At 44.8% G+C, this 26,525-nt stretch overlaps 1 protein-coding gene across 1 annotated transcript in view; it reads right to left on the reverse strand.

Annotated features, from left to right (window-relative positions):
• CC2D2A (coiled-coil and C2 domain containing 2A) overlaps nt 1-26,525 on the reverse strand; it is a 132,766-nt gene that overhangs the window by 30,857 nt on the left and 75,384 nt on the right. The window contains exons 18-28 of the mRNA XM_040625335.1: nt 18,647-18,803; nt 16,328-16,475; nt 14,315-14,453; nt 11,766-11,969; nt 10,029-10,121; nt 8,736-8,827; nt 5,304-5,471; nt 2,508-2,613; nt 2,212-2,321; nt 855-951; nt 329-427 (exon numbers count right to left, since the gene is read on the reverse strand). Coding sequence (XP_040481269.1) covers nt 329-427; nt 855-951; nt 2,212-2,321; nt 2,508-2,613; nt 5,304-5,471; nt 8,736-8,827; nt 10,029-10,121; nt 11,766-11,969; nt 14,315-14,453; nt 16,328-16,475; nt 18,647-18,803 — 1,413 coding nt within the window. The remainder of the gene's footprint in view (nt 1-328; nt 428-854; nt 952-2,211; nt 2,322-2,507; nt 2,614-5,303; nt 5,472-8,735; nt 8,828-10,028; nt 10,122-11,765; nt 11,970-14,314; nt 14,454-16,327; nt 16,476-18,646; nt 18,804-26,525) is intronic.

Genomic DNA, 26,525 nt, shown 5'->3' on the forward strand with positions numbered 1-26,525 from the left:
GTCCCCTTCAAGTTACTTTCAGGCACCCCCCCTCCACTTCTGTCATTTTGACAAGTTTCCGCTTTGTCCTACCTTCCGCTTCACTTCTATTTAAATGTTAGAAAAATCCTCAGATTGGAACAGTCCTACATTACTCCTGACTCTAAGGGAGATCGATGTTTCACAAGCCACGCAAATATGACCCAAGATCAATGGCTTTGTATCTTGCCGACCGCGGCTCACGCGTAGGTTCTCGGTGTGGAGGGTACGGACCCCCCAAGAACGCTGTAACAGGAGCAGTGGGCACAGCTGCTCCCGGGTCCGCTGGAATTCTACTTCGGATGCTTACCTTGGCTTGGAAATATATCGTGCTAAATGGAATTTTCACGCTTCCCAACCAGTGTCTCTCAATACGGGTGTGGATCCCCCTTCCTCTTTCCCGGTCATCCTGCGGGAGGGTGGGAAGCAGTAGCTGTTCAAGAACGTCAGCCGCTCCTGTCCGGCGGGTGCAGCCGAGAGCCCGTGCGCTGGGTTAGACAGAATGAAGTCCCATTCTGGTTCAGACACTTCATCGTTTTGTGACCCTGGGAAAGTCCCTCGACCCCTCTGCACCTCGGTTTCCCCTTCACTAAACTGGAGATTGAACAATCTCCTTCACAGGGTTGTTCTGGAATTAAGAGCACGTATGTAACACACCCAGTGCAATTACTGAAAATCAAAAAGCTACTTCTCTTCCTCCCTTCTCCCTTTCCTGTTGATACGTGTCAAGTCTGAAACACGTCAACCAGCACAAATACAGAGAATGTGTTAGGGACTCCAGTGGGTTCGGGACGTGAACATGGGTGCAGACGTCTTCCTTCAAACTGTGAGCTTACCTCGAGCACGTCGTACAGCACTTCATCAAAAATGTTGATGAAGACGTCGTCTTTCACCGACTGCAAACTGGCCGTGCTGTAATCCCCATTGGGGGCCCTGCAAATGGGCACATGTGACCAGGGACCATGACAATGGGCAAGACAGAAACCATGAGCACTCAAACACCAAAATTTGAAAAATACTCAAATATGTGCATAGACATGAGGATTGAAAGCAGTGCTTTCATTTCAAATATTTACCTTCGTACTGAGACACTATAATGTAATTCGTGTCCTCAGGCTGGAGGCTCCGCACGGAGAGAAGCCCCCTGTCTGCTGGCTTGTCCCACCCAGTCTCGCGTCATCCCCCCAGCCTGCGTGGTGAGCTCTGCAAGGAGCCAGCTGGCTGCGGCTGAGCTGACTCGGGGCGCAGGCCACACGCAAGGGCTCCGGCTGACGTTCCTGCCGGCACGCAGGTTTCCTAAGCAAGGGGGCTCCGGAAGACGCGTCTGCAGCAGACCACTCCCCAGTCTAAACCTCCTGGTGTTAGAAGGCTGCAGGAATGGCCCCTGCCTCTCACTCACTGGCCCACAGGTAACGAAAGCAGCACCGGGCTGAGGTTCATCTCCTGTAATATCACCTGCTCTGCGTCCCGCCAGGCCAGCCCCACACTGGCCTGTTGCATGTATTTCGTTGAGCACCTGCCTTTATGTTTTCTCATTCTTTATGCTCGTTCTGTGCATAATAGCGCTATGTGTCCCTCTCTTCCGACGGAACTAGCTCTAACCCTTGCTCTGTCTCTAAGATACTATGTGGCCTTAAGCCAGTCACCCTCCATCTTCGGGTTTTCATTTCTTTTCTATAAAAGTGGAGTGGTGCACTGCGTAATTTCTAAGGTTGCTTCAAGATCTGAAGTAAGGAGTCTTTTAAATACCTAACATCACTTTCAATTTTAAATGCCTAGGTAGTATTTCTGGTGAGGAAGAAAGTGTAATTATGGAAAGTAGGGAGTTACAAACTGGGGCGTTTACTCGAAGCTTCCAGAGTCGGGGAGCCGAGGAATAATGGAAAAGCAGTGTAGAGGCTGTGGGGTCCAGGGAACAGGAAGCTTGGGGCTACAGGGTGCCAGAGCCTGGACGGGCATGGGGGTGTCCCAACAGGGAACCCGAGTTTCACAAGTTGGACATTTTCCTATTTTACTCTTGACTGGAGTCAGTTGTGGTACCAGAGGAGAGCGTGGGACTCGGGGTCAGACTCCTGGATCTTGTCCCCAGCTCACGAGCTACAGAAACTTTCGCCGTAGTCATTTCCCCTGGGGGCTCCATTTTATTCACGTTTCCTATATCCTGTAGTTCCCAAAAGAGGACCATACGCTTACCTAAAAGGAAGTTCCAGTTCTTCATTCCAGCTAGGGTTTGGTCCTTCAGCTGTAGTTGTGTGGCAAATCGTTCGTTGAAAAGAAACTTCTACAAAAGGACGTACCAAAACCTTAAAGAGAAGAGCAACGAGTTAGAGTCCGTAACAGCTCGCTGAACTATTTTGTCCTTGGCAGAGGTAGAATATACCAAGTGGTGTGTTTCCAAAGAAAATGAAGCAGAAGAGAGACGATACAGTTTCTGGGCAGTTCTGCGGGGGCAAGGACCCACGCTGACGCGCAGTGTCTAGGTACTTCACCTGGCCCAGGGGGTAGTCCGCGCTATGCGTGGGGCTGTGTGTGGTCGGGGAAGCAGCACGCTTCTCGCTGAAAGTCCTTGAAGATCTTGCTGGCTGCTGGAATTTGCTAGGAGGGAGAGAAATGCATGACAGAAATTAACGATGAGCAAAGTCCAGTTAGATACTCAGCAAGATGGCTTCTCCAAAGAGGTATGGCTCTGGTGACACGTTTTCTTTAAATTTGTTGACAGGTCTGAAAGGTTTTAGCATGCTTGGGTCCTCTCCATGACCTCGTGAGGAATACAGCCACCCCAACCTCCACCCCTAGAACTGCATGTCTGGCCGGGATAGAGAAAGAGGTTCTCCCAGGGGGTGCTTGGGTGAGGACTCTGTCTTTCCCCCAACAAATGAGAGCCTCAGTCCCTCTCAAGTAGCAGGATCCTGAGCTCCTGGCCCGCCTGCCCTGTCTCCGTCCATGTCCCCTCCCACTGCATTCATTCCCTGTGACCCTGCACTCTCCAGTCACCTCGAGCTGCACATCCCATGTAAGACCCCTCTGTCTGGGCCTGCCAAGCGTCACTGGGAAAGACACCCTCATGGATTCCTAGCTTGAATTAGGATCTATGGGTCTTGCCCTTTTTCCATTTGAGATTCTTTTTCTTCTTCTTCTTCTTCTTCTTCTTCTTCTTCTTTCTTCTTGAAGGGTGGAGGTAGAGGGGAGGGGGGCAAATGGAGAGGGAGAGAGAGACTTAAGCAGGCTCCACGTCCATCACGGAGCCCGACACTGGGCTCGATCTCATGACCCTGAGATCATGACCCGAGCCGAAATCAAGAGTCGGATGCTTAACCGATTGAGCCATGCAGGTGCCCCAACCCTTTTGGGATTCTTAAAGAAATGAAGGTCATCTGCAGAGAGTCTCTCCCAGATACCTTTCCCCTCCTCCTAACAACACCCCTCGTATTTGCACTGAATTTTACTGTTTACCAAGTATTTCATTTTCCATTACTGGGCAAAGTATAAATTGTCTCTTTCTACCAGACTGTCTTGCCTTTTCACAGATGAGGGTATCAGACAAACCATGAGACAATAAAAGTGGAATATTTAACACAAGTGCTACTAGAGAAATCCTTTTTCTCTCTGGAACACCACTGCTTACAGTATCACACAGACATCTGTGAAGCGCCTACTACTGTATTTGAGGCCCCGTGTTAGACTCTGGAGCTGCACAGACAAATCCAATGCACTTCAGCCCCAACTAGAAGGGCCAGCAGACATGTAAACAAATAATCACAATCCAGTGGGACGCCTGTTAGACCCCAGGGATGGGCATGGGCTGGAAGAGTAGAGAGAGGGAGAGGAGAAACCCTACTGAGTTGGACGCAAGGGCAGGGGGTTGACTCGGGCAGGCCTGATGCGAGCGTTGATGCCTGAGCGTTCTTGATGAGGCTATGCGGAAATGGAGAACACAGAGCATCAACTAAGCTTGCTCGTCATTTGAATGGAATGGTTTAACACTTGAACAACATTCTACAGAGAGCAAAATAAGAGGAACACCTATACATTACTTTAGAAAACAGCTTTTCTTTGCACGGTTGAGCTTTGATGTAGTCAAGGCGAAGGGGTTGGGCTATGGCTCGAGGAAGCAATGCTACGCACAGATTGGAGAGCTTCAATGGACATTTACTAGAGACCAAGTGGTGAGACCAGTTGGTGATGATCAGATGTCCCGTAACGGGTGAAGAGTTAGGCAGTAAAAAAAAGGGGGAGTAAAATTATGGATGGGGGATAAATGTAAAAGGAAGATCCTAGGGAGGAAAGAAGATGCCAAAGGCTGGAAAAGTGCTCTTCGGTGAATCAGACGGCGCTGGATGGCCCTGAACAAGCCACCCGCACGTGTTCCCTTTTGTAAAATGGAGATGTTAATAGTAGTGAGAAGTAAGTGAGATAATATGTACGAAAGAGCCTTAGTATAGTTCGAGGAAGCTGGGGAGCAGGCAGGAAAGGTCAGCCTTCCTCATTACACTGGCAAGGGTACCGGCTGGTAGAAGTTTAATTCTTGCTCTTTCTTTCTTTAATTCTTGTTCATCTCTGTTCTCTAAAAGGGGTGGGAGACTCAGGCTCACCTTACCCTGATTGGGGGGGTCCCCATTGCCCCAGTGTAGTGAAACGTAGTAGGCATCACTCACGTCTCGGAGCAGATAAAAGGGAAATCACATTTTTATGCTCATAGCACGTGTTGTTTAGAACCTAGGACATACACCTTTCGGGTATCTGCCTAGCTCACACCCACTTCTCTGAGAACCATTCCCCACCTTTAGGGCTGGGCCTGGGGACCCTGCCTCTCTGGCCGTAGGTGATTAGACCATGGATCGACACCTGACCCAAGTTAGGACCTTCAGCTTCTCTCCTGAGAAGCCGATGCTTGGGGGGTGGTACCGTGGCTGAAAGGACCACTTCCTTTGTGCGGAGATGGAGCAGACCCACAGATGGAAGCAAAGAGAGACAACGGGGCCTCAGAAGAACCATCTCAGTCTTTTACCGACCACTGTCCACCATGCACTTCAGCTGTACCTCTTAACCTTGAGATCTCTGAGATATTCCCAATAAATCCCTCTCTAGCCTAAATGGACTGGGTTGGTTCTAGTTGGTTCTATTACTCGCAACCAATAGGGTTTTGGCTTTAGTAGGACTGCCCCCACCCCCGGCCCCCATGATCAACAACTACGTTCAAAGTGGGGTGGGCATGCTATAAAGAAGTGAGCCGCTTGGCTGGGGCCCTGCAGTCTCCGTCCCAGGGCCATCGGGAGGGCACTCACCTGGCCGTTGGCTTCCTCACAGGAATGTCGTAAGCCCGGATGACGTTCACCAGCACCTTTATGTCTCCATCCGACAGGGTCTGGGCTGTCACCTTCTTCCGACCTTTTCTCCTTGGCCTTAGTGGTCGCTTTTGTTCTGCCAGCTTGAAAAGGCTTAGCCCCAGAATGCTAATGGTTACAGAACAGGATTAGAACTCTAAGAAAAGGAAAGGTCTGGAAAGCTGTGAGACGATTTCCCAAATTCTCCCCCAAGGGGCCCTCAAAGGCCCCTGGAAAACGCGGTCTTTTTAAGGAGGGTGGGAATTGTCCACAAATTCCCCCGAGATGGGGGAGATCCTCTGGTGTGGGTCCTTAACACTGGTTCTAGCTGCTGCTGACCAGAGGAAGGAAAGTGTGCTTGGGCCCCTCTTGCTTCCCGCCATGTGCGCTGCCGGCTCGTCCCTCGAATGTGCAGGTGCTCTCCTGCTCTTGGCCGTCGCTCGGCCAGGCCAGTCCCGCACACGGGGTACCCTCCCCGCTTCCTCCTCGTCTGCCCTGGGCTGCAGCCGTACCCCTGCAGGGCCGGTGTCTCCTCCCTTCCCCAGGGGCCCAGCCACGCCAGCTGGAAGGGGCGCTCCCCCTCCCGGGTCCCGGAGCACGCGTTAACCTGCTCCATTCACATGGCAGGTGACGGTCACAGCCTTCCCGGCCACTGCCCGGGGTGCCTCGGCCTCTGGAGTTAGACGAGGCCGTGGGACTCCTGGCTCCGCTCTTTGACCTTGGGCAAATTACCTCACCTCTTTGCCTCTGTCTCATCATCTGTAAAAGGGGGATGGTCACTCCGACCTCTCGGGGTGGTGAGGAGGATAAAGGCAGGGGTAGGCCTGCTCTAGCACTGGGCGGATGCCCTAACGTGGCAGCTGTGGGAAAGACCAGGACGCCCAACGGTCGCGATTCTTCAGGAGGAAGGGGCGGGGCGGGGGGAGCCCTCTCGGCTCTCTCCCTCGCACTGAGGTGACAGCTCGCCAGCACTTCCGGGAGGGGGGAGCAGCAGCGGGGTCATGGCGGGAGAAAGGGCCACGGAGCAGGGCCACGGAACAGAAGCACAGACGTGACCCTGGACGCGCGGGCCGACGTGGCGGGCAGACAGATCGGGACAAAGCCGGCCTCGGGCTGCCCGCGGTCGCCTGTCGCCTCCCAGCTGCCGGGCCGCCTCCTTCCGAGGGCCACGTGCCAGCTGGGAGGCCACGCCCTGCCGGCCCCCGCCTGCTCCCCTGGGGTCTTCTAGAGCAGCTGCCATCGACCAGCACCTTCTGTGGCTCCAGCAGGGTGCTGGGCGCCTTACAGAGACTCTCTCTAATCCTGACAAGGGTGACATTTACCCCATTCTTCACAGGAAGAAACTGGAGGCTCTGGGAGGTGACAGGATTTGCGGAAGACTCCTCGGTAAGAGGGACCTGCGGCTGCCACGCGGGTCACTCTGACCAAACAGCCACCTTCTTCCTCTTTTGAAAATACTGACGTACATTTATTTTTGACTCACTTAAAACAAGAGCAGATCCATTACCTGGAAACATAATGGAAAGCTCTGAAAAAGAACTATCCCCCCAAAAAAGACTGCGAGGAGAGTGACATTGCAAATCTCCTTCTCTGTGTGTGACTCAATATCTGCATTTTAGTATTTTTAATTTATTTTTGTTGAGATGTAATTGTCACATAACATTGTGTAAGTTTAAGGCGTACAATGTGTTGGTTCGATACATTTACATATTGAAATATGACTGTCACCGTGGTGTTAGCCAACACCTCTGTAACTTCACATAATTATCTTTTTTTTTTTTTTTTTTTGGTGGGGGGATCAATTAAGATCAAGGCGCTTAGTAACTTTGAAGTATGATCAGTATTGACTATATTCGCTCTGCTGTGGCTGAGATCTCCAGAACTTATTTAATCACTAGTTAGAAGTTTGTACCCTTAAACATCTCCCTGATTTTCCCACCCCCTGGCCACTAGTAACCACTGTTCTATGCTGTTTTTACGAGTTTGGCTTTCTTAGATTCCACATAGAAGTGAGATCATACGGTATTTGTCTTTCTCTGATTTGTCTCACTTAGCATAATGCCCTCAAGGTTCATGTTTTCGCAAATTAAACCCATCTTATTAATCACTCTGCCAGGACACCCACCTAACCCAAACTTGGGGACCCCTGAGGGACATTTTTGCCAGGGGGTCCTAACATGGCACAACCCTTCTCCTTGTCAAAATTCCTCCCGTCCCCCAGAGGTGGCTCTTCTCATGAGACTTTGCAGCCCTGCTAGCAGTCTGCATGGGAACACCTTGGGGGTTGGGACCATTCAATAGAGACACATCTTAGTTTAACATTAAGAACAAACAAACCAAAATTAAAAGAAGAAAGAACATACCCTGAGCCTTCAGAACTTAATGCAGAAAGTAAAGCAGAAAAAGAAAAAGAAAGAAAAGAAATGGAAAAATAGCATGAAAAATCACCATCTATTCTAAAGTATAATTTTCATGACTGAAAAAATACATTCAGTGACTGGACTCTGGGCCTGGAATAAAGAGGAGGGTTTGCGTGGGCATCTGTGGGTACAGCCTCCCTCCTGGATATGGATGGAGGCCAAGCCAAAGAAAGGGGTTGCCATGGATAGACATTTTTTTTTTTTTAAATCTCCTTCTCAACTTGGTGGTGGAGAGAAAGTACATGCATAGGAAATAAACTTTTTAGGAGACCAAGAGATTTAATCACAGGACAGGTCGGGAAGTTAATGCACTGCACAAGACCACCAATATAGAAAGCTATTTTTCATCTTTTATGCCTCCACCTTGAGTTGAGATAACTTGAGGATTATTCTAAGTAACAGGGAGACAATTGAGCAAATGCAATCGAATCCCAGCTTCTATGTAAATATCCATTTTCCCTGCTGCCCCTGCCCCCTCACCAAACGCACAGTAGCTCTCAGCCCCCCACCCCCACCCCGTGGAACCCAAGGCTTGTTCTGAGCCACCCCCTCTGCACCGTGCCTGTGGGGGAGTGAGGGGCAGACTGGAAGGGGGAGGTGGAAAGCAGGAGCGTGTGCAGGAGGGAAATACTGTCAGACGTAATCTGATTGCAGCAGGGAGCTGGCAAAGGCTGGTAGAGCTGACTTGGGCACAGGGGGAGATGAGATGGTGTGTCCTGGGCATGATGGAGAGTGACTCCTGTGACTTGTTCAACAAAAGCCCCCAACTAATGTAACCATAAGGGGTTAATCAGGTTTTACCAGTTCCTAGCATTACTGGGGGCCCAAATGCATACCACACAAGGATAAATATCTTCCATGTACATGAAAAATTTAATATAATACAATAAAAAATTGTAATATAAATATAATTTATAAATAAAATATAAATAAAAAATATTTATAAGAAACAAAAGATTTGTTTGCTTTTTACCTGATATTGGGAACTTCTTCTTCTACGATCAAGTCCGAAAGAAGAAAATGGTGTTTTGCAATCAGGAAACGATTTATCACAGATTCTCTAACCTGAGGACAGACAGGTGTTTTATTTAAAATGTTCCTGGTGCACAGCAAAGGGAATAGTCAACAAAACTAAGAGGCAACCCACGGAATGGGAGAAGAAATTTGCAAATGACATTTCAGATAAAAGGCTGGTATCTAAGATCTATAAAGAACTTATCAAACTCAACACCCAAAAAACAAATAATCCGGCCAAGAAATGGGCAGAAGACATGAACAGACACTTCTCCAAAGAAGACATACAAATAACCAACAGACACATGAAAAAATGTTCAACATCACTAGCCATTAGGGAAATACAAATCAAAACCACAATGAGATACCACCTTACACCAGTTAGAATGGCAAAAATTAACAAGACAGGAAACAAAAAATGTTAGCGAGGATATGGAGAAAGGGGAACCCTCTTACACTGTTGGTGGGAATGCAAACTGGTACAGCCACTCTGGAAAACAGTATGGAGGTTTCTCAAGACGTTAAAAATAGAGCTACCCTACGACCCAGCAATTGCACTACTAGGTATTTATCCCAAAGATATAGATGTAGTGAAAAGAAGGGGCACATACACCCCAATGTTCATAGCAGCAATGTCCACAATAGCCAAACTATGGAAGGAGCCGAGATGCCCTTCAACAGATGAATGGATAAAGAAGATGCGGTTCATATATAAAATGGAATATTACTCAGCCTTCAGAAAGGATGAATACCCACCATTTGCGTCGACATGGATGGAACTGGAGGGGATTACGCCAAGTGTATTAAGTCAAGCAGAGAAAGACAATTATCATATGGTTTCACTCATATGTGGAACATAAGGAATAGCATGGAGGACCACAGGGGAAGGGAGGGACAACTGAATGGGAAGAAATCGGAGAGGGAGACAAACCATGAGAGACTCTGGAGTCTGGGAAACAAACTGAGGGTTACAGAAAGGAGGGGGTAGGGGGATAGGGTAACCGGGTGATGGGTATTAAGGAGGGATAACCACTGATAATAAACTGAGACACATCCTCGTGTTTCCTATGTTCAAAAGATGAAGATGGCTGTTAATTTCATATCTGTAATTATGAGCAAATAAGTCTGGAGAGGTTAAGTGACGTTTAAGTATTCCATAGAGAACTTTGAAGAATAGACACCACCCTCCCCCCAGTGAGAGTGTGCTGGCTGTTTTTTCCCTATGAGGACTCTGTAAAATGATTTTTCTTACCTGTTGGAGGTACTTGGCTACTATGGCCCTATGGGTATCAATGTGGTCCTTGGTTTCAATTACATTTCTGTCTCGTAAACGTTTCTCATAGTCCTAAAATTAAAAAGGAATAATTTTATGATTGTAAATTACTAGTACTCTCCCATGAGAGATTAGGGAATTTATCTTGAGATTAGAGAATTTATCACATGTGGTTTACGTAAGAAATTCTGGTTCTAAACATTTCTTCCACCTTCCTCTTCATTTTTGGTTCAAAATTGACCTTCGATTCAGTATGCAGGTTTTGGAACCGTTGGTTGAACTGCCTTATAAGTAGAAGATAATTCTGTAGGACGATTACAACATCAGCTGTTCGTGGAGGAAGAAAGGAGCCCCAGAGGTAACAGAGTGACTCGCTATAGGTCAAGATGCTAAGCTCACCCAAGCAACTCAGCCAAAGCCTCTGCTCACATTTTTGTCTTTGCTATTTTAAGTAGAGCATTGGCAAAAAATAGTAAACAGCATCTGGCTGCCGCTGACTTGGGTCACCTACTGGGAGGAGAGTAGGGGGGGAATTAGCTTGTCTTCCTAGGCTGCCGACTTTGCTCTCTTTCCATCAGTAAATCCCTCCTGGGCCCAGGAAGCTGACACCTTCTGCTTCAGTCCTTCGCTGGTCACAGCTGAATACCCAGGGTGGAAACTCAAGCCAGCTGTTCCCAAAAATCCCAAGAATTTTTTTTTTAAAGATTTATTTATTTATTTTAGAGAGAGTGTGTGCCCGAGAGTGTGGGGGAGAAGGAGAGGGAGAAAATTCTCAAGCCGACTCCCTGCTCAGCAGAGCCCAACTCCGGCTGGATCCCAGGACCCTGAGAGTACGACCGAAGTTGGAATCAAGAGCCAACCCTTAACCGACTGATCCACCCAGGCGCCCCTAGCGGTTCCCAAGAATTTTAAGCTTGGGATGAGATGGAGAAAGTCCTGCCAGGGTTTGGGTTCTGGATCCAGGTGTCCCTGAGGCACAGACGAACTCCTGCCATTCATGCCTCTTCAGATATTTAACCCTATTTTTGCAGCTCGTCATCCAATAAACTCCCCTTAGGGCCCAAGGTAGCTTAAATTGGCTTTTTATCACTCACCATCACAAATCTGAACGAATACAAAGAAGAACCAAGTAACCAAAAATATTCTCCAATAGTTTTCACACATTCTGCATAAAAAATCATACTGGTACCCATTTCTAATGGCTCTTCATTTGCCTCCTCAAACACTAACTTGCCTGTCTGGCTTTCACTGGCCTCCTGCCTGCTCCCCCCAACACATGCCTATTGCCTGTTGGTCCTCAAAGGCTCCCCACCTGCGGGCCCCACCTCCGCCAAGCCTGTGCGTCCTGCCCACCCACGGGGGCGAAGACCCCCGCAGCTCCCCCCCAGCGCTCACCAAGTGTTGTGCTTGGTAAATACTTAATGGGTTAAAATGGCATTGAATTCCCGACAGGAACAGCGTGGCAGGATAATTTCCCGTAGTAAACCCCTAAGATACTTTTCAACTCTAATTTTTCTTAGTTTATATGTCATTATACTGGGCAAAGCGACTATTTAAACATTAAGTTTAAGGAAAATAATGGAAAGGTTACATTAAGTGCTACAACTGAGAAGCCAGGATTGCTCCTGAGACCATGATAGCGGGAAAGTACACGCGGACGAGCACGGTGCAGAGATATTTTATTGTGCTGTTAACGCCTCCGTGGCAATTTCTTACCTGGAATACTTTCTCCATAATTTCTCGGTCATATGCTGGAATTTGCTTATAATTGCGGAATTCTGGCACCTCTTGGCTTCTAAGACAAAGAAGCCTGAACCGTTTGGATCTATTTAATTCCTCATCTGAAACAAAGTTAAATTCTTGCTGCAGCTGTTCCAGGCGGAAGAACTCAGGGACATAGGATTCGCCGCTGGTCGCCACCTGCAAAAGCCAGAGGAGACGCGGCTTCAGAGCGGCAGGCAGACGGCACCTGGAGAAACCAGCGCGGAGCTTTTGGGAATGGAACCTGAACAGTGTGGGATGGAGACTTGAAACATCCTGCATTTCATTTAAGGACAAAATACATTAAAATATCACAGTAATAAGGCAGATGCTGTTCTATTTCTGTACAAGCTATAAAAAGTACCACAAATCATTTTTCCAAAAAATTTCTAAAGTTCGTTTTTCGGGTATGCATGCTTCCCTCATAGATGTTACGCAAATCTACAGCCTGGAAAGTGAGAGATTTGTGTCAGTGTATTACTAGGTGCCTATTGGAAATAGGATTGCTTATATACACAGTGTATATAAAATCTAATATGTGTATTTAAAATATATTTAAGACATATTGTATATTAAAATACTTAAAGATAACTTAATATGACTTAAAAACATATTTAACAAAATATTTTAAAATATTTAAAAAAATATATTTATGCACACATGTCGATCAGGTCCTAGAATCAGCTGGTCAGCCTCCCTTGCTCCAGGGCCATGCTCTTCTGTCTTTGAACAGCACCTCATGGCACTGGTCAGTGAGTAGAGAGAGCCAGAGACGGTTCTGGGCATCAACCTCCCTACACTGGCACCAAAAGGATGGTTTCAGGGTACCACTGAGAGGCGGAGAAGGCTGGGCTACACTGCCCAGGTGTATGCTTGCCCCTCTGCTGGGGGCTTTGCCAGTGGCACCCCCCTCCTCGCAGAAGGAAAGCCAGGGAGCAGAGATTTGCTGGGGCTTTGCACTGGGAAAGGGGATCCTGCTGTGAAAATCCATTAAAAAGAGACTAGTCAGGGGCGCCTGGGTGGCGCAGTCGTTAAGCGTCTGCCTTCGGCTCAGGGCGTGATCCCGGGATTCTGGGATCGAGCCCCACATCAGGCTCCTCCGCTGGGAGCCTGCTTCTTCCTCTCCCACTCTCCCTGCTTGTGTTCCCTCTCTCACTGGCTGTCTCTATCAAATAAATAAATAAAATCTTTAAAAAAAAAAAAAAAAAGAGACTAGTCAGGAAGGCCATCCCTGGGTCCCGTCCTTCTTTGGGAAGACAAATAGTTAAACAGAAAAACATGGAGGAGATACTTGTACTATATTACTGCTGACTTAAAGATAGTAGTTGAGGGCACCTGGGCGGCTCAGTCAGTTAAGCGTCTGCGTTCGTCTCAGGTCATGATCCTGGGGTCCTGGGATCGAGTTCTGCATTGGGCTCCCTGCTCAGCGGGGAGTCTGCCTCTCCCTCTGTCTCTCCTCCCCCAACTTGTGCTCACTCTCTCTCTCTCTCCCTTGCAAAAATAAATAAATAAAATCTTAAAAAAAGATAGTAATCGAAACATGACTTGAAAACTCTACATGGAATAGACTATACTCTACGTAATACGGCCTGTTCTTTCTAATAGTCACACTAGGAAGTATTGTGTTGGAAGGAGAGCTTATCGAGATAAACACCAAAATAAACCAGAGCTTGCTCTGAGCCTTATCCTAGAAAGTTGAGGGCAGAAATGGACCCCCGCTGATGAACTCACATGACTGAGCGTGATCACAGGACGGGTTGCCGTGGTCACCTTCCAGATCATCGACCTGTCTATTATGATTTTGTGGGAATTATGAACTTGGGCATAGAAACAATTGTATTTGCCACCAAGAAAAATCATTTACTGACTAATGTGGCATTTTATTTACAAATTCACTGAAGAAAGAATTTTGAATGTTATGAGAGACACAAGCAATTTATCTCCGACGTACTGAAATGAACCCTAAATGATAATCTAATTAATCATCAAACAGGCAACCAAACAAAACCACCACCTGTGAAAACACCCCCACCAGCCCTTCCGGGTGTGATGGGCCGAGCACACGCTCTGAAATCAGATCGACTTGGACCCGAGTCCTTACCGGTCACGGGAGCTTGAGCAAGTGACTCTGAGCGGCCGCACTCAGCTTCCTCTCCATAGGAGGGGCCAAGTGGGCCCTCTCTTTAGGGTCTTGCAGAAGTTAGAAGTAAGAGTAACACCACCACCACACGAACAACTACCATTTATTGCACCGATTGTGTGCCCAGCTAAGTGTGTAGATGTAGCAGTGCGCGTCCTTGTGGCCACATTGTGAGAAGCACGAGCCAGACAGGGCCACAGCTGGACCGTAAACCCGTCTTTCAACCAGCCCTCATGGGCTTAAACGCTATCGCACTGGAGAACACCGTGTGGAAGAAAATGTGTGTGAAGGGCTGAACCATTTCTATTATGATCACACCAAGTCGAGAAATGGGAGTGTGCCCACCGCTCTCCTGCCACATTACCGAGATTAGCTGCATCAAAGGGGCGTTGTTGGGGTCGTTCGGGTCGAGCTTGGACTCCGCTGCCCACTTGGCCAACTTTTTCAAGTCCATCAGTCCGGATGTGCCAATAGATGAGATGGCATCCGCCCTCTTCAAAGCACTGGAAAAACAGTGAGTGCCATGAGATGGACATGTCCACAGGGCAGTTTGCCTCCGGCCCACACAATCCCAGGGACAGCATTGCTGAAGGAGACTCATATTGCCTCTGGGGGAAAAGCTGATCATAATGAAGGAGTCGTATCACTTTTCTTTACTTGATGACTTCTATGAAGTATATTATAATTATAGGAGTAATAGAGAAGAGTGAGTGGGGGGAGAAAATACTTGCAAACCACACGTCTGATAAGGAGTTAAGGTTTAAAATACACAGGGGACTCGTAGCTCAATAGGAACAAAACAAAGAATCGAATTAAAAAATGGGCAGAGGACCACAAGAGACATTTCTCCGAAGAAGACATACAGATGGCCAGTGGGGACTTGCAAAGGTGCTCGACATCACTCGCCACCAGGAAAACGCAAATCAAAACCACCGTGAGATATCACCTCACACCTGTTAGAATGGCCATCACCAAAAAGACACGAGATAACAAGTGTTGGTGAGGATGTGGAGAAAAGGGAGCCCTTGTGCACTATTGGCGGGAATGTAAATTGGTACAAACACTGGAAAACACGGGAGGTTTCTCAAGAAATTCAAAGTAGAACTGCCATATGATTCAGTAATTCTGCTTCTGGGCATATATCTGAAGGACTCAAAGTCGCTATCTTAAAGAGGTATCTGCACCCCCAGGTTTATTACAGCATTATTTATAATAGCCCAGACGTGGAAGCAACTTAACTGTCCATCAGTGGAAGCAGAAAGAAAATGTGGTATATATGCAATAGAGTATTACCCAGCCGTAAAAAAGAAGGAATCCTGCCATTTGCAACAATGTGGACAGAGCTCGAGGGCATTATGCTAAGTGAAATAAGTCAGACTGAGCAAGGCTAGATATTGTAGGACCTCACTTATATATGGAATCTAAAAACCCCAAACTCGTGGAAACAGAGAACAGATCGGTGGTTGCCAGAGGTGGGGTGGGGGAGGGGAATGGGTGAAGGGGGTCAAGAGGTCCAAAGTTCCAGTTATACGATAAAGGAGTTCGGGAGATCTAATGTACAGCATGGCGACCATAGTTACCAATACTTTATTTTACATTAAAAAGTTCCTGAGAGAGCAGATCTGAAACGTTCTCATGGCCGGGAAAACAAAATGTGTAACTCTGTGTGGTGACGGCTATAAGGTAGACTTACTTGGGTGATAATTTCACAATAGATACATTTATCAAGTTGTAAATGACATCTTCTTGATGATCAGGTAAGTCCTTTTATTTTATAGTGGAGACACCTGGGGCCTGGAATGGTAGAAGGTCAACTCGAGACACATCTGTTGGGGCAGGACGGAAGCAAGAATCGAGCACAGGCCACCTGGCTCCCGTCGTCCAGGCTGCCTGGACAGGCACCAGCCACAAGGAGGTGGGACCAGCCTAGGGGGGAAATGGGGGAGGCCCAGAGTGCCTTTTCTTCTGTTCTGGGTAGGAACCTAAGGAGCTGGCAAGCAAGGAAGAGATGTGACTGTAGGGACTTTTATAATCACCAGAAGGTTCTACAACCATCCTCATTCACATTGAGGACCACATATACACAACCATATGCTGTGTACTTCCCCCGTCCATCAAATGGGGACAGGAATCCTTCACAGAGTTACTGGAGACATTAAATAAGGCAAAGTGCTTTTTGCTGTTTCTGACACTGCTCAACATCTAATATTTATTAGGCTATGAATATTTTAATTCTTATCTCAAGAACAATAAAAAACCCTGAACATACTGGCACGTGAGAATAAAAGGAAAGAACGTGACATTGCAAGCTTCCCCCTCCCCTGTCATGAATGCAAATGCTGACATTACTCACCAATTTATTATGGACACACATTACCTTCTAAATCCGATGTTCTGCTCTGACAGCGGGGGAATTAAAGGTATCCCATTTTCGCCAATGGCCCATGACACGCTGTTGGACACCTTCCCCGAGGTCATTAGAATCAGTTGATTACTACCGTCTGCTTCAAATGAGAAGGGCACTCCTAGAGAAACACCAGATTACACAGACGTTGAGAGAAAGGGAGTGAGCCCAGCCCTGGCAGGAAGGGACGGGACAGGGCCGGCAGGATGGAACACATCACTCCAGTCAGCATCGCTGAACTTCTTCAGGCAATGACGCTCAGAGCTGGCCGCTTGGTTCTAGCTCTGACAGCAGAATGGAGACCTGATATAATGAATGAGGCCCTTCGGAGTGGGACCATCTGTGGGCCGATTCTGGTTCTGCCACTTAACAGCTGTGCGACCATCAGTTGCTCTGAGCCTTCGTTTCTTCATGTGTAAAATAGGGATAAAGATAGTACGTCGTAAAACAGATGACTATGAACGCGCCCGTTCATTCGCTCAGTCACAGATACGCATCTGAGCTCCTCCTTCAGGACAGGCACTAGTCTAGGTACCGCAGATCGCAGGAAAGAAGCAAACCTGATGAGAATCCCTGTTCGCGAGGAGTTTATATTCTAGCAGGGGAGGCAGGCAATCAAGAAGAGAAGTTAAGAGGAATGTGTGGTACGTTGGAGAGGGATAAATGTGGAGGAGAAACCATAAATTAGGGAACACATAAAGAAAAACAGTCAAATAAAAATAGCAGGAGCGTGCTCACTCCCATATGTCTTTTGGGGGGGATGGGGAAGGGCTGAACTTTTAGATGGAGTGGCTGAGGAGGCTCCATGAGAGGGGACTTTTGGATAAAGGCCTGAAGAAAAGGAGGAAGTGAGACATGCAGATACGTTGGGAAAGAGCATTTTTGGCAGAAGGAACAAGTTCAAGTGTTGGAGGGTGGGGGTGCGCCCAGCACTTAGTACTGGAAGACATGGCCATTCCACAAATCTCTTAAGCGACTGGGCAACAGTGAGCCTCACTTACTTATCTGGCCTCTACCAATTGGAAATTAAGGATAAACAGCCTCAGGGCAGGTTGTTTAATCGACTGAAGGAAGAAAAGATTTTCAAGCACTAAATAAAGCGACTGCATGCCCTGGAGTTCAGTTAATATTAGTAGCACAAAACAGAACCACTATTATGCTGTCATAGCATTTTTGTATTTTTCAAAGATCTTTCCTTCAAAAAAATTTTTAATCTTCAAAATAACCCTAAAAGACATTAAAGGAGGTATCCTTAGATTCATTTTATAAATAAAGAAGATGATATTCAAAGAGACATAATTAATTAGGGTCTCACAGCTTATTAGTGTGAGAGCTGGAACCACAGCCTAGGTCTCCAGACTTTTAGACTGGTGATTGGATTTGAGCCTCAAAGAATTCTTGCAGATACATTTCCAGATATGAGCTCACAATAAAAAAATCACTAGGCACACAGGGAAACAAGCTTCCATGAATAAGAGGCAACAGAATCAGACCAATAAGCAGATAGGTATTGAAATGATCAGATACAGAATGTTAAGAAGTATATGTAATATGTTTTTAAAATTAAAGGAAGTAATGACTAGATAAAAGAAATGAAATGATTGAGAGTCAGAGGAAAGGACAAATGTTATCAGAACTGACCAGACAGACTGGAAAAGAACTAAATAGAATTTCTAGAGGTGAAAAATGCAATAATTAAAATGAACAACTTAGTGATGTGTTTCGATGATTAGACACAGCCAAAGAGTGAACTGATGACTTGGAAGACATATTTAAAGAAGTTTTATGGAATATAGTAGTGAAAAAAAAAAAGATAGCAAGATATATTATAGAGGTTAGGAAACATGGTAAACAGAAAAGGTACATCATATATCTAATCACAATTATAGGGGATAAGTGAGAAGATATTGATTAATAATATCCCTATTATAATTAATTTTTTTCCAAATTTTCAGCCTTAGGAATAAGAATTTTTTATGCACAAACCTTGTCCTCATTTCAAATTATTTTCTTAGAAAAGATTCCTAGAAGAAAAATTAAGGTGTTAAATGCATTTTAAAGGTCTTTATTCCCATTGTCAAACTACTGTATACTTGCCTAGTTAAATGAATTTATTGGCCACCAACAGTATATAAAAAATAACTTTCCAAAAAATTGTATGTCATCATTTTAATTTGAATTTCTGAAAGCAATTTAATAATTATCTGGTTGTCTGAGAATGAAAAAAAAAAAAGCTATCTTCAAAACTGACAGTAAAATCGTGAGCCACTAAGAATAATTAGCTTTCCATACCACTTCCAACTCCCTCGTGGTCCAGTGTCACATGCTGGTTACTGCTAAACTCCACTTCTTCAATGGGAGCCCTTCCAGTGACAACGGTCGTTTCAGGAACAGGCAGAAACACTTCTGCTAGCAAAGTGGTACCACTGTGTCCAACTGTTTCATATACCTGAAATTGAGGAAAAAAAAACAGTCAAATAAAAATAGCAGGAGCGTGCTCACTCCCAGGTATTTAATCCATTCATCTACGTTGATCACTGTTCTAGTCCAGAGCATCCATTTCAGAGTGGAAAAGTTGAGTTGTGTTATTATGGTTCCCATGGAGACTAAATTACACCCTATTTGTGGCCAAGTTGTTGACATCCTGTCCTCTTGTCTGGTCTACTATCTTGGCGTAGAGAGGTTAATCACAGCAGCAGGCTACCACAACGGTTTCCATTTCAAACCAACACATAGGTTATCTGGAGAATGGGCTTCCTCTTTTTCCTGGTTTACGTTATTTTGGAAAGAAATGCCATCAGGTGGAATGGGTCAGATGAAATGGGCATGCCAGTAGATGAATTATTATTTACATGAAACTCAAAGTCAATAGCAGAAGTGTCATATCCAGAAGTACTCTAGAGTAACAGGTTCAAATCTACTATTTAGTAAATCTTTCAAATTCTTTCCTTCAGGGGCTCATTTAATTTGTTGGCTGCTGAAACCCTACCAGCTCCTTCTCAGACCTTCTCCCAAGAGGGAGCCAACTAGACCAACTGCAGCTCTAATTACTGCGATGTGTCTCATTATAACGCCATCGCCGTGAGAGGAAGGATCCAGTGCCCAGGCAACCACAGATTATGAATATACAATGCAGCTTCAGCAGGACTCTTTGGACTCATGGGATCAAATTTCTCTTGTATCCTTGGATCATCTCTCTCTTGTGGTAAGAAGATGACAACATATTCCACAGTTCTGCTGGCTTCTTTCCTGTGTTTTATTCTTTCCCACGAGAGGTCTCTGGCTGGTGCACATTTCTCTAAAATGCTGACTTTGCTCCTTGTATTTTTACTAATTAAATCTTCCTTTTTTTTTTTCTTGTGCAATGGAGTCCCCCTCTTGATTAATACTTTCCACTTACCACTGGGACGCACAAAGACAACACTACAGGTCCTCTCCCCCCACTCCCTTACAGGGCACATGGTATGAATTCTTTTTCAAGGAATGAGGATGAGGATGAATTTGTGCTAGGCTGCCGTCCTGGCCTCATCTTCCTGGTATCCACCAGCTCTCATTTGCCAGATGGCTGGCTGAGCTTAGAGGGGCTACTGGGGCAAAGACAAAGACACAACAACTGAACTCAGGACCCTAGACTTAACAGCACCGTGAGCTATTCTAACAGGCTCTGTGCACCGAGTGACCTGTGATTGTCAGGGCCCACCTGTGCTGAGTGGCCAAGTCCACTTAATTCGGGGCTCAGCAGGAAGCCCATGAATATGCCGCATTCTCTGAATTCGTCTTTACCAGTAAAAAGGTGATATTTTGGTCTCTACTAAAAAACATCTTTTATGGAAAATGTCAAACATTTAATCCTAGAAGAAGAATATAGCATGAACCCATCACTTGGCTTCAAACACCATCAGCTTATGGCCAATCTGGTTTCATCTCTACTGTCATGCTTTCCCCTCTCCACCAATCTTTGGAACTCAGACATCATTTCATCTGTAAATATTTCAATATGTATCTCTACAAGATGAGGATATAAAAAAGCATAGTTATAATACTATTATCGCAGTAATTCCTTCATAATGTCAAATACCAGTAAGTTTCAAATTTCCTTCAGAGTCTCAAAAAATTACTATAAAACTGTTTGAATCAGGATCAAAATATATTCTTTTTTTAAAAAAGATTTTATTTATTTATGTGACAGAGAGACAGCCAGTGAGAGAGGGAACACAGCAGGGGGAGTGGGAGAGGAAGAAGCAGGCACCCAGCAGAGGAGCCCGATGTGGGACTCAATCCTGGAATGCCGGGATCACTCCCTGAGCCAAAGGCAGACGCTTAACGATTGTGCTACCCAGGCGCCCCAGGATCAAAATATATTCTGTACAGTATGACTGACTGATAAGTCCCTCAAGCCTCTATAAATTTATAGGCCACACCCCTCCCTTTTCATAATTTTTAAATTTTTAAATTTCTCTGTATTTAGAACTCTAATGCAAAAAGGAATGCCACTTATTGCTTGCCCCAAACTCCCATAGGAGACTGTGGATTTGTAATCTTACAGAGCTTAAAGAACATGGAGCAGATTATTTTTTCTCGCACAGAAAACCTTGGTTGACCTGTTAAATTATGGACTCACTAGCGTGAAGTTTCAGCCTGAGAAAATGGTATGTTTTCTTTACTTTTTAAAACTTTTTATTTTTTGCCAATATTTTAATTGAGACATCCATTTGTAGGAAGCCCAGTACGGGCTTTTGGTCTGGTATTTTGTTCAATCTTTCATACATTCCTATGAAGGATAGTTTGTGGTGAAGACTAAGCCAGATAATAGACCCAACAATTCTGGATGATGGATTTGAGGCTCTAAGAAGAGAAACTCTTCCAGCCACTTATTTGGTAATTCAAAAAGCTGGGATTTGAATCCACAACTGTTTCACTTTGAAACTCATATATGTTTTTTCTATGTCTTCCTTATGGGCCAGGGACAATCTGAAAGGTGATCAAACAATTAAGAATTCTTTTAAAGCCATAACCATCATCCAGAAAATATAATTAGTTTAGACAATTGGTGAGAAATAATGATTGAAAGAGTATTTAAAATCTGAATGAAAAAACAACAAAAAATGGAAAGACTATGAAAACAGTGTCTAGGGGCTCCTGGGTGGGTCAGTGGGTTAAGCATCCTACTCTTGATCTCAGGGTTGTGAGTTCAAGCCCAGTGTTGGGATCCATGCAGGGCACGGAGGCTACTTTAAAAACAAACTACAAAAAAACAAAACAAAAAACCCCACCAATGTCTATAATCAAAACTTAAAGGATCACCTCAGCATATGCAATCGTGATCAAACGCCTACTGAGCTATGCCTGTCTCAGACTTCTTGGTTGCTCAGAACTCTCAGGAGGGTTGCTGCCCCAGCAAGGCAGGTGTGTCCCAGTCACTCCAGTACAGGTGCTTTAACTCACTGGGCATGAAGAGGGGCAGGTGGGAAGTTGCCACCTGCCACCAATACCCACGTATGTGCCACCACCATACCCTGTGTTTTCCCTAAAGCAACATTTATTCACTCTACCGCAATTTCTTGTTTATGCATTGTCTGTCTCACTGGGCATGGAGATTCCTAAGGACAGGGGTCTTGCTTGAGGTCACTTTGAAGGCCCAGTACCTGCCATCTGGGAATTAATGTATTTAGAATTGAGTATGCTAACTGTTAATAGAAGTAAGGCATTATTATTGCTGCTATTATTATTATTATCATTTTATTTTATTTTATTAAGCCCCAATGTAGGGTTCAAACTCTTGACCCTGAGATCAAGTCACATGCTTGGGACGCCTGGGTGGCTCAGTCAGCTGAGTGTCTGCCTTCGGCTCAGGTCATGATCCCAGGACTCTGGGATAGAGTCCTGCATTGGGCTCCTTGCTCAGCAGGGAGCCTGCTTCTCCCTCTGCCTCTGCTTGCAGCTCCCCCTGCCTGTGCTCTCTCTCTTTTTCTGACAAATAAATAAATAAAATCTTAAAAAAAAAAGTCACATGCTCCACTGACTGAGCCAGCCAGATGCCCCTAGAGGAAAAGCATTAAATGATAAATCCATGGAATGCAATTGTTTTCTTGTCTGAACAGCTGGTATACCTGGTAGTACAGCTCTCAGATTTTCTCACCGTCTTATTTTACTCCCTGTTATTCCTCTTACAGCCTGCAGAGGGCAGTGTGGTGGACAGGACAGGGCAGCCTTGTGTTCCAACAGACCTGAATCCTGACATTGACACTAAGTAGCTACTTGACCTTGGGCACGACATTTCCTGTTTTTTTGTTTGTTTGTTTGTTTTTTCTTTGCTTTTACTGTAAAATGAAGATGTTACTTAAAGCTCTGCAGGAAGACAGTGGTGAAGCACTGGGACATGGATGAAAAGTCTCTTTCCTTCCTTATGAGCTCAATAAATGTTTCTTCTTCTTCCTCTGGGCATGCATGACAATAAGCACCCACATTTTTATAGTACTTTGTGGTTTACTAAGCTTTTTCAGAAACATAATTATACTTCCCAAATATCTTGTTAAATCTTGCTGGTCAACTGATTTTAATAAACTTCATGAAATAAGTATTTCTTTTATTTAAATTAAACAAACTTGTAAGCTCCGTCTTTTCAAGACACTAATTTTTTTTCAAGGAAGACATTAAGTTGTTGAGGTTTTATAGGAATTTTATGGCATATTCCATATTTGTAATGAAATCATCTATATTTGTGGGTCCCCAAAGGCAAGGAGGTGAAAAATGAACTACATTAAGGCTTAAATGCTTTTCAAAAATCAGGAACTAACGAAGTCCTGATATTACTTCAAGTTAAGGGAATAGAAAGCATACCAATAATCAGAAAATACCATTTATGCTGGCAAAACGTTTCAGAAAGTGACATGAGTGCAGTATTTAATATTTCATTAAACCTTGTGTCTCTGACCTTGACTCTCTTACCTTCTACTACTTCAGAATTCCACAATGCTTCAATACTCAATGCAGCGTAAGTGTGTGAAGCATATTTAAAAATAAGAACAAATCCGAATATTTCTCATATACCTTGCATCTCTTTCTGTAACGTAAGAACCCAGTGTTTGCTTATTCAGCTATGTAAGATAAAGTTTCTATATTACATGGACCATTGGCTTTACAAAAACATCTCTGTTAGACTTTAATAATTCATCAAATACTTTATTGTGGAAGGACCACAAGAGTTGCTTCTAAGCTTTTCTGTTTTGGTTTTTATTCCTTGTGGATGTGCCCTGTGCTGGTCATCGTGCTTAGTAATGACCCATAAAACACGCAGTTATTGTAGAAAGGGCATTTCTAGTGGACGTCAGTGGAAATATCCTTGTTCCCAGTCTCTGGAAACACATTCCTATTTAATGTCAGGACAGGAACTAAATGGGGACTTTTGGTGCTGAGTCTTTAGGAGAGAGGCAGTTATGAACTCTAGGGAAGTGGAAGGTTTGCTAATTGAGACTACTGTCTTGGAAGATAATTACCAACTTTTACAATTATTTTATTTTAGTTTTTTAAAAAGATTATTTATTTATTTATTTATTTATTTGAGACAGAGAGAGCGCGTGCATGTAGGGGGAGGGGCAGAGGGAGAGGGACAAGCACGTTCCCCGCTGAGGAAGGAGCCTGATGTGGGGCTGGATCCCAGGACCCTGAGTTCCTGACCTGAGCCGAAGGCAGAGGCGTCACCGACTGGGCCACCCAGGCGCCCATCAACTTTTTTTAATAAGGAAAAATGGACAAAGCCAGAGAAGCATCCAGAAATTTCCCACACTTTTCACTCTGCTTTTTCAAGGTGGCAACAGTTCTGTTTAATGTTAGGCTGCAAAGCTATTTTCAAAAAATCGGAAAATGGGCACCTTGGGCTTGGTGTTTGTAAACAGCTTTCTGTATAATTAAGTTTAACTTTTGTTTTTTTTTCTAAATCAGGGGCTGTCGACCTCAGCATTATTGACATTTCGGGTCGGGTGATTCTTCACTGTGGTGAGCTGTCCTGTACACTGTAGGCTGCTTAGCACCATCCCTGGTCTCAACCCTTCAGAGGTGCCCACCAGCTCCCCACTTGTGATTAAAATGTCTCCAGACACCGCCACATGTCCCCTGGGGTGCCAAATTACCTCTACTTGAGAAGCGCTGCTCTGAGCAAGATGAGAGCTCGTGTGTGTTGGAAGGTGGAATGCTAAGGGAGAAACATGGCAGGAAATGTCATTGAGTTACATTCAGCTCTTCAAAAATGTTTCTGTTGTGTAAAGCAAGGCAACAGTGAATTCAGAACGGCAAACAGATCCACTGCTACCAACTTGAGATTATTGTTAAAAAAAATAATTATTAGGGTGCCTGAGTGGCTCAGTCGGTTAAGCGTCCAACTCTTGATTTTGGCTCAGGTCATGATCTCAGGGTCCTGAGATCAAGCCCCATGTCGGGCTCCATGCTGAGCACAGAGTCTGCTTGCGATGTTCCTTCTCCCTCTGCCCCCCGCCCCCACTGCTCATACATGCTCGCTCTCTCTCAAATAAATAAATAAATCTTTAACAAAATAATTACTGAGTTTTGATTAACATACTATGCTGTATTTCTTCTGGTGGGTGTCCAACATAGTGATGCGACAATTCTGTGCATTACGCAATGCTCACCACGATAGGGGTAGACATTATCTGTTGCCGCACAGCCTTATTACAATATTATTGACTATGCTGTATTTGTCATCTCCGTGACTTATTTATTTTTTAAGTGGAAGATTGTACCTCGTAATGCCCTCCACCTATTTCTTTTATCCCCCCGTCCTCCTCCCTTCTGGCAACTGCCAGTTTGTTCTCTGTATTAATTTAAGAGTTTGTTTCTAATCTAAAATGCAGTTTTTATATTCTTACCTCAAGAAGCTGGAACAGCAACAGAGGGACAGGCCTAATCCACGCACAAGGAAGCAGTTGACCAAAATTAGAGCTGAAATCAATCAAGCAGAAACCAGAAGTACAGTAGAGCAGATCAACAGGACTAGAAGCTGGTTCTTTGAGAGAATCAATAAAATTGACAGACCACTGGCAAGACTTACCCAAAAGAAAAGAGAAAGGACCCAGATTATTAAAATTATGAATGAAAAAGGAGAGGTCACGACGAACACCATTGAAATTGGAAGGATTATTAGAAATTTTTATCAACAGCTATATGCCAATAAACTAAGCAATCTGGAAGAGATGGAATCCTTCCTGGAAACCTATAAACTACCAAGATTGAAACCGGAAGAAATTGATTCCTTAAACAGGCCAATTAATTATGAAGAAATTGAGTCAGTGATAAACAACCTTCCAAATAACAAAACTCCAGGCCCGGATGGTTTTCCTGGGGAATTCTACCAAACATTCAAAGAAGAAATAATACCTATTCTCCTAAAGCTATTTCAAAAAATAGAAACAGAAGGAAAGCTACCAAACTCATTCTATGAGGCCAATATTACCTTGATCCCCAAACCAGGCAAAGACCCCCTCAAAAAGGAGAATTACAGACCGATTTCCCTAATGAATATGGACGCCAAAATCCTCAACAAGATACTTGCTAATAGAATCCAACAGTACATTAAAAGGATTATCCATCACGATCAAGTGGGATTCATACCTGGGATGCAAGCGTGGTTCAATATTCGCAAATCAATCAGCGTGATACATCATATCAACAAGAAAAGACTCAGGAACCATATGATCCTCTCAATCGATGCCGAAAAAGCATTTGACAAAATACAGCATCCTTTCCTGATTAAAACCCTTCAGAGTGTAGGAATAGAAGGTACATTTCTCAATCTCATAAAAGCCATCTATGAAAAGCCTACTGCAAATATTATTCTCAATGGGGAAAAGCTGGAAGCCTTTCCCTTAAGATCAGGAACTCGACAAGGATGCCCACTCTCGCCACTATTATTCAACATAGTACTAGAAGTCCTTGCAACAGCAATCAGACGACAAAAAGGGATCAAAGGTATTCAAATCGGCAAAGAAGAAGTCAAAATGTCTCTCTTTGCAGATGACATGATACTCTATATGGAAAACCCAAAAGAAGCCACTCCCAAACTATTAGAAGTTATAGAGCAATTCAGTAACGTGGTGGGATACAAAATCAATGCTCAGAAATCAGTTGCATTTCTATACACGAATAACGAGACCGAAGA

Source organism: Ursus maritimus, unplaced genomic scaffold (assembly GCF_017311325.1).
Source record: "Ursus maritimus isolate PB19 unplaced genomic scaffold, ASM1731132v1 scaffold_8, whole genome shotgun sequence".
NCBI lineage: Eukaryota > Metazoa > Chordata > Mammalia > Carnivora > Ursidae > Ursus > Ursus maritimus.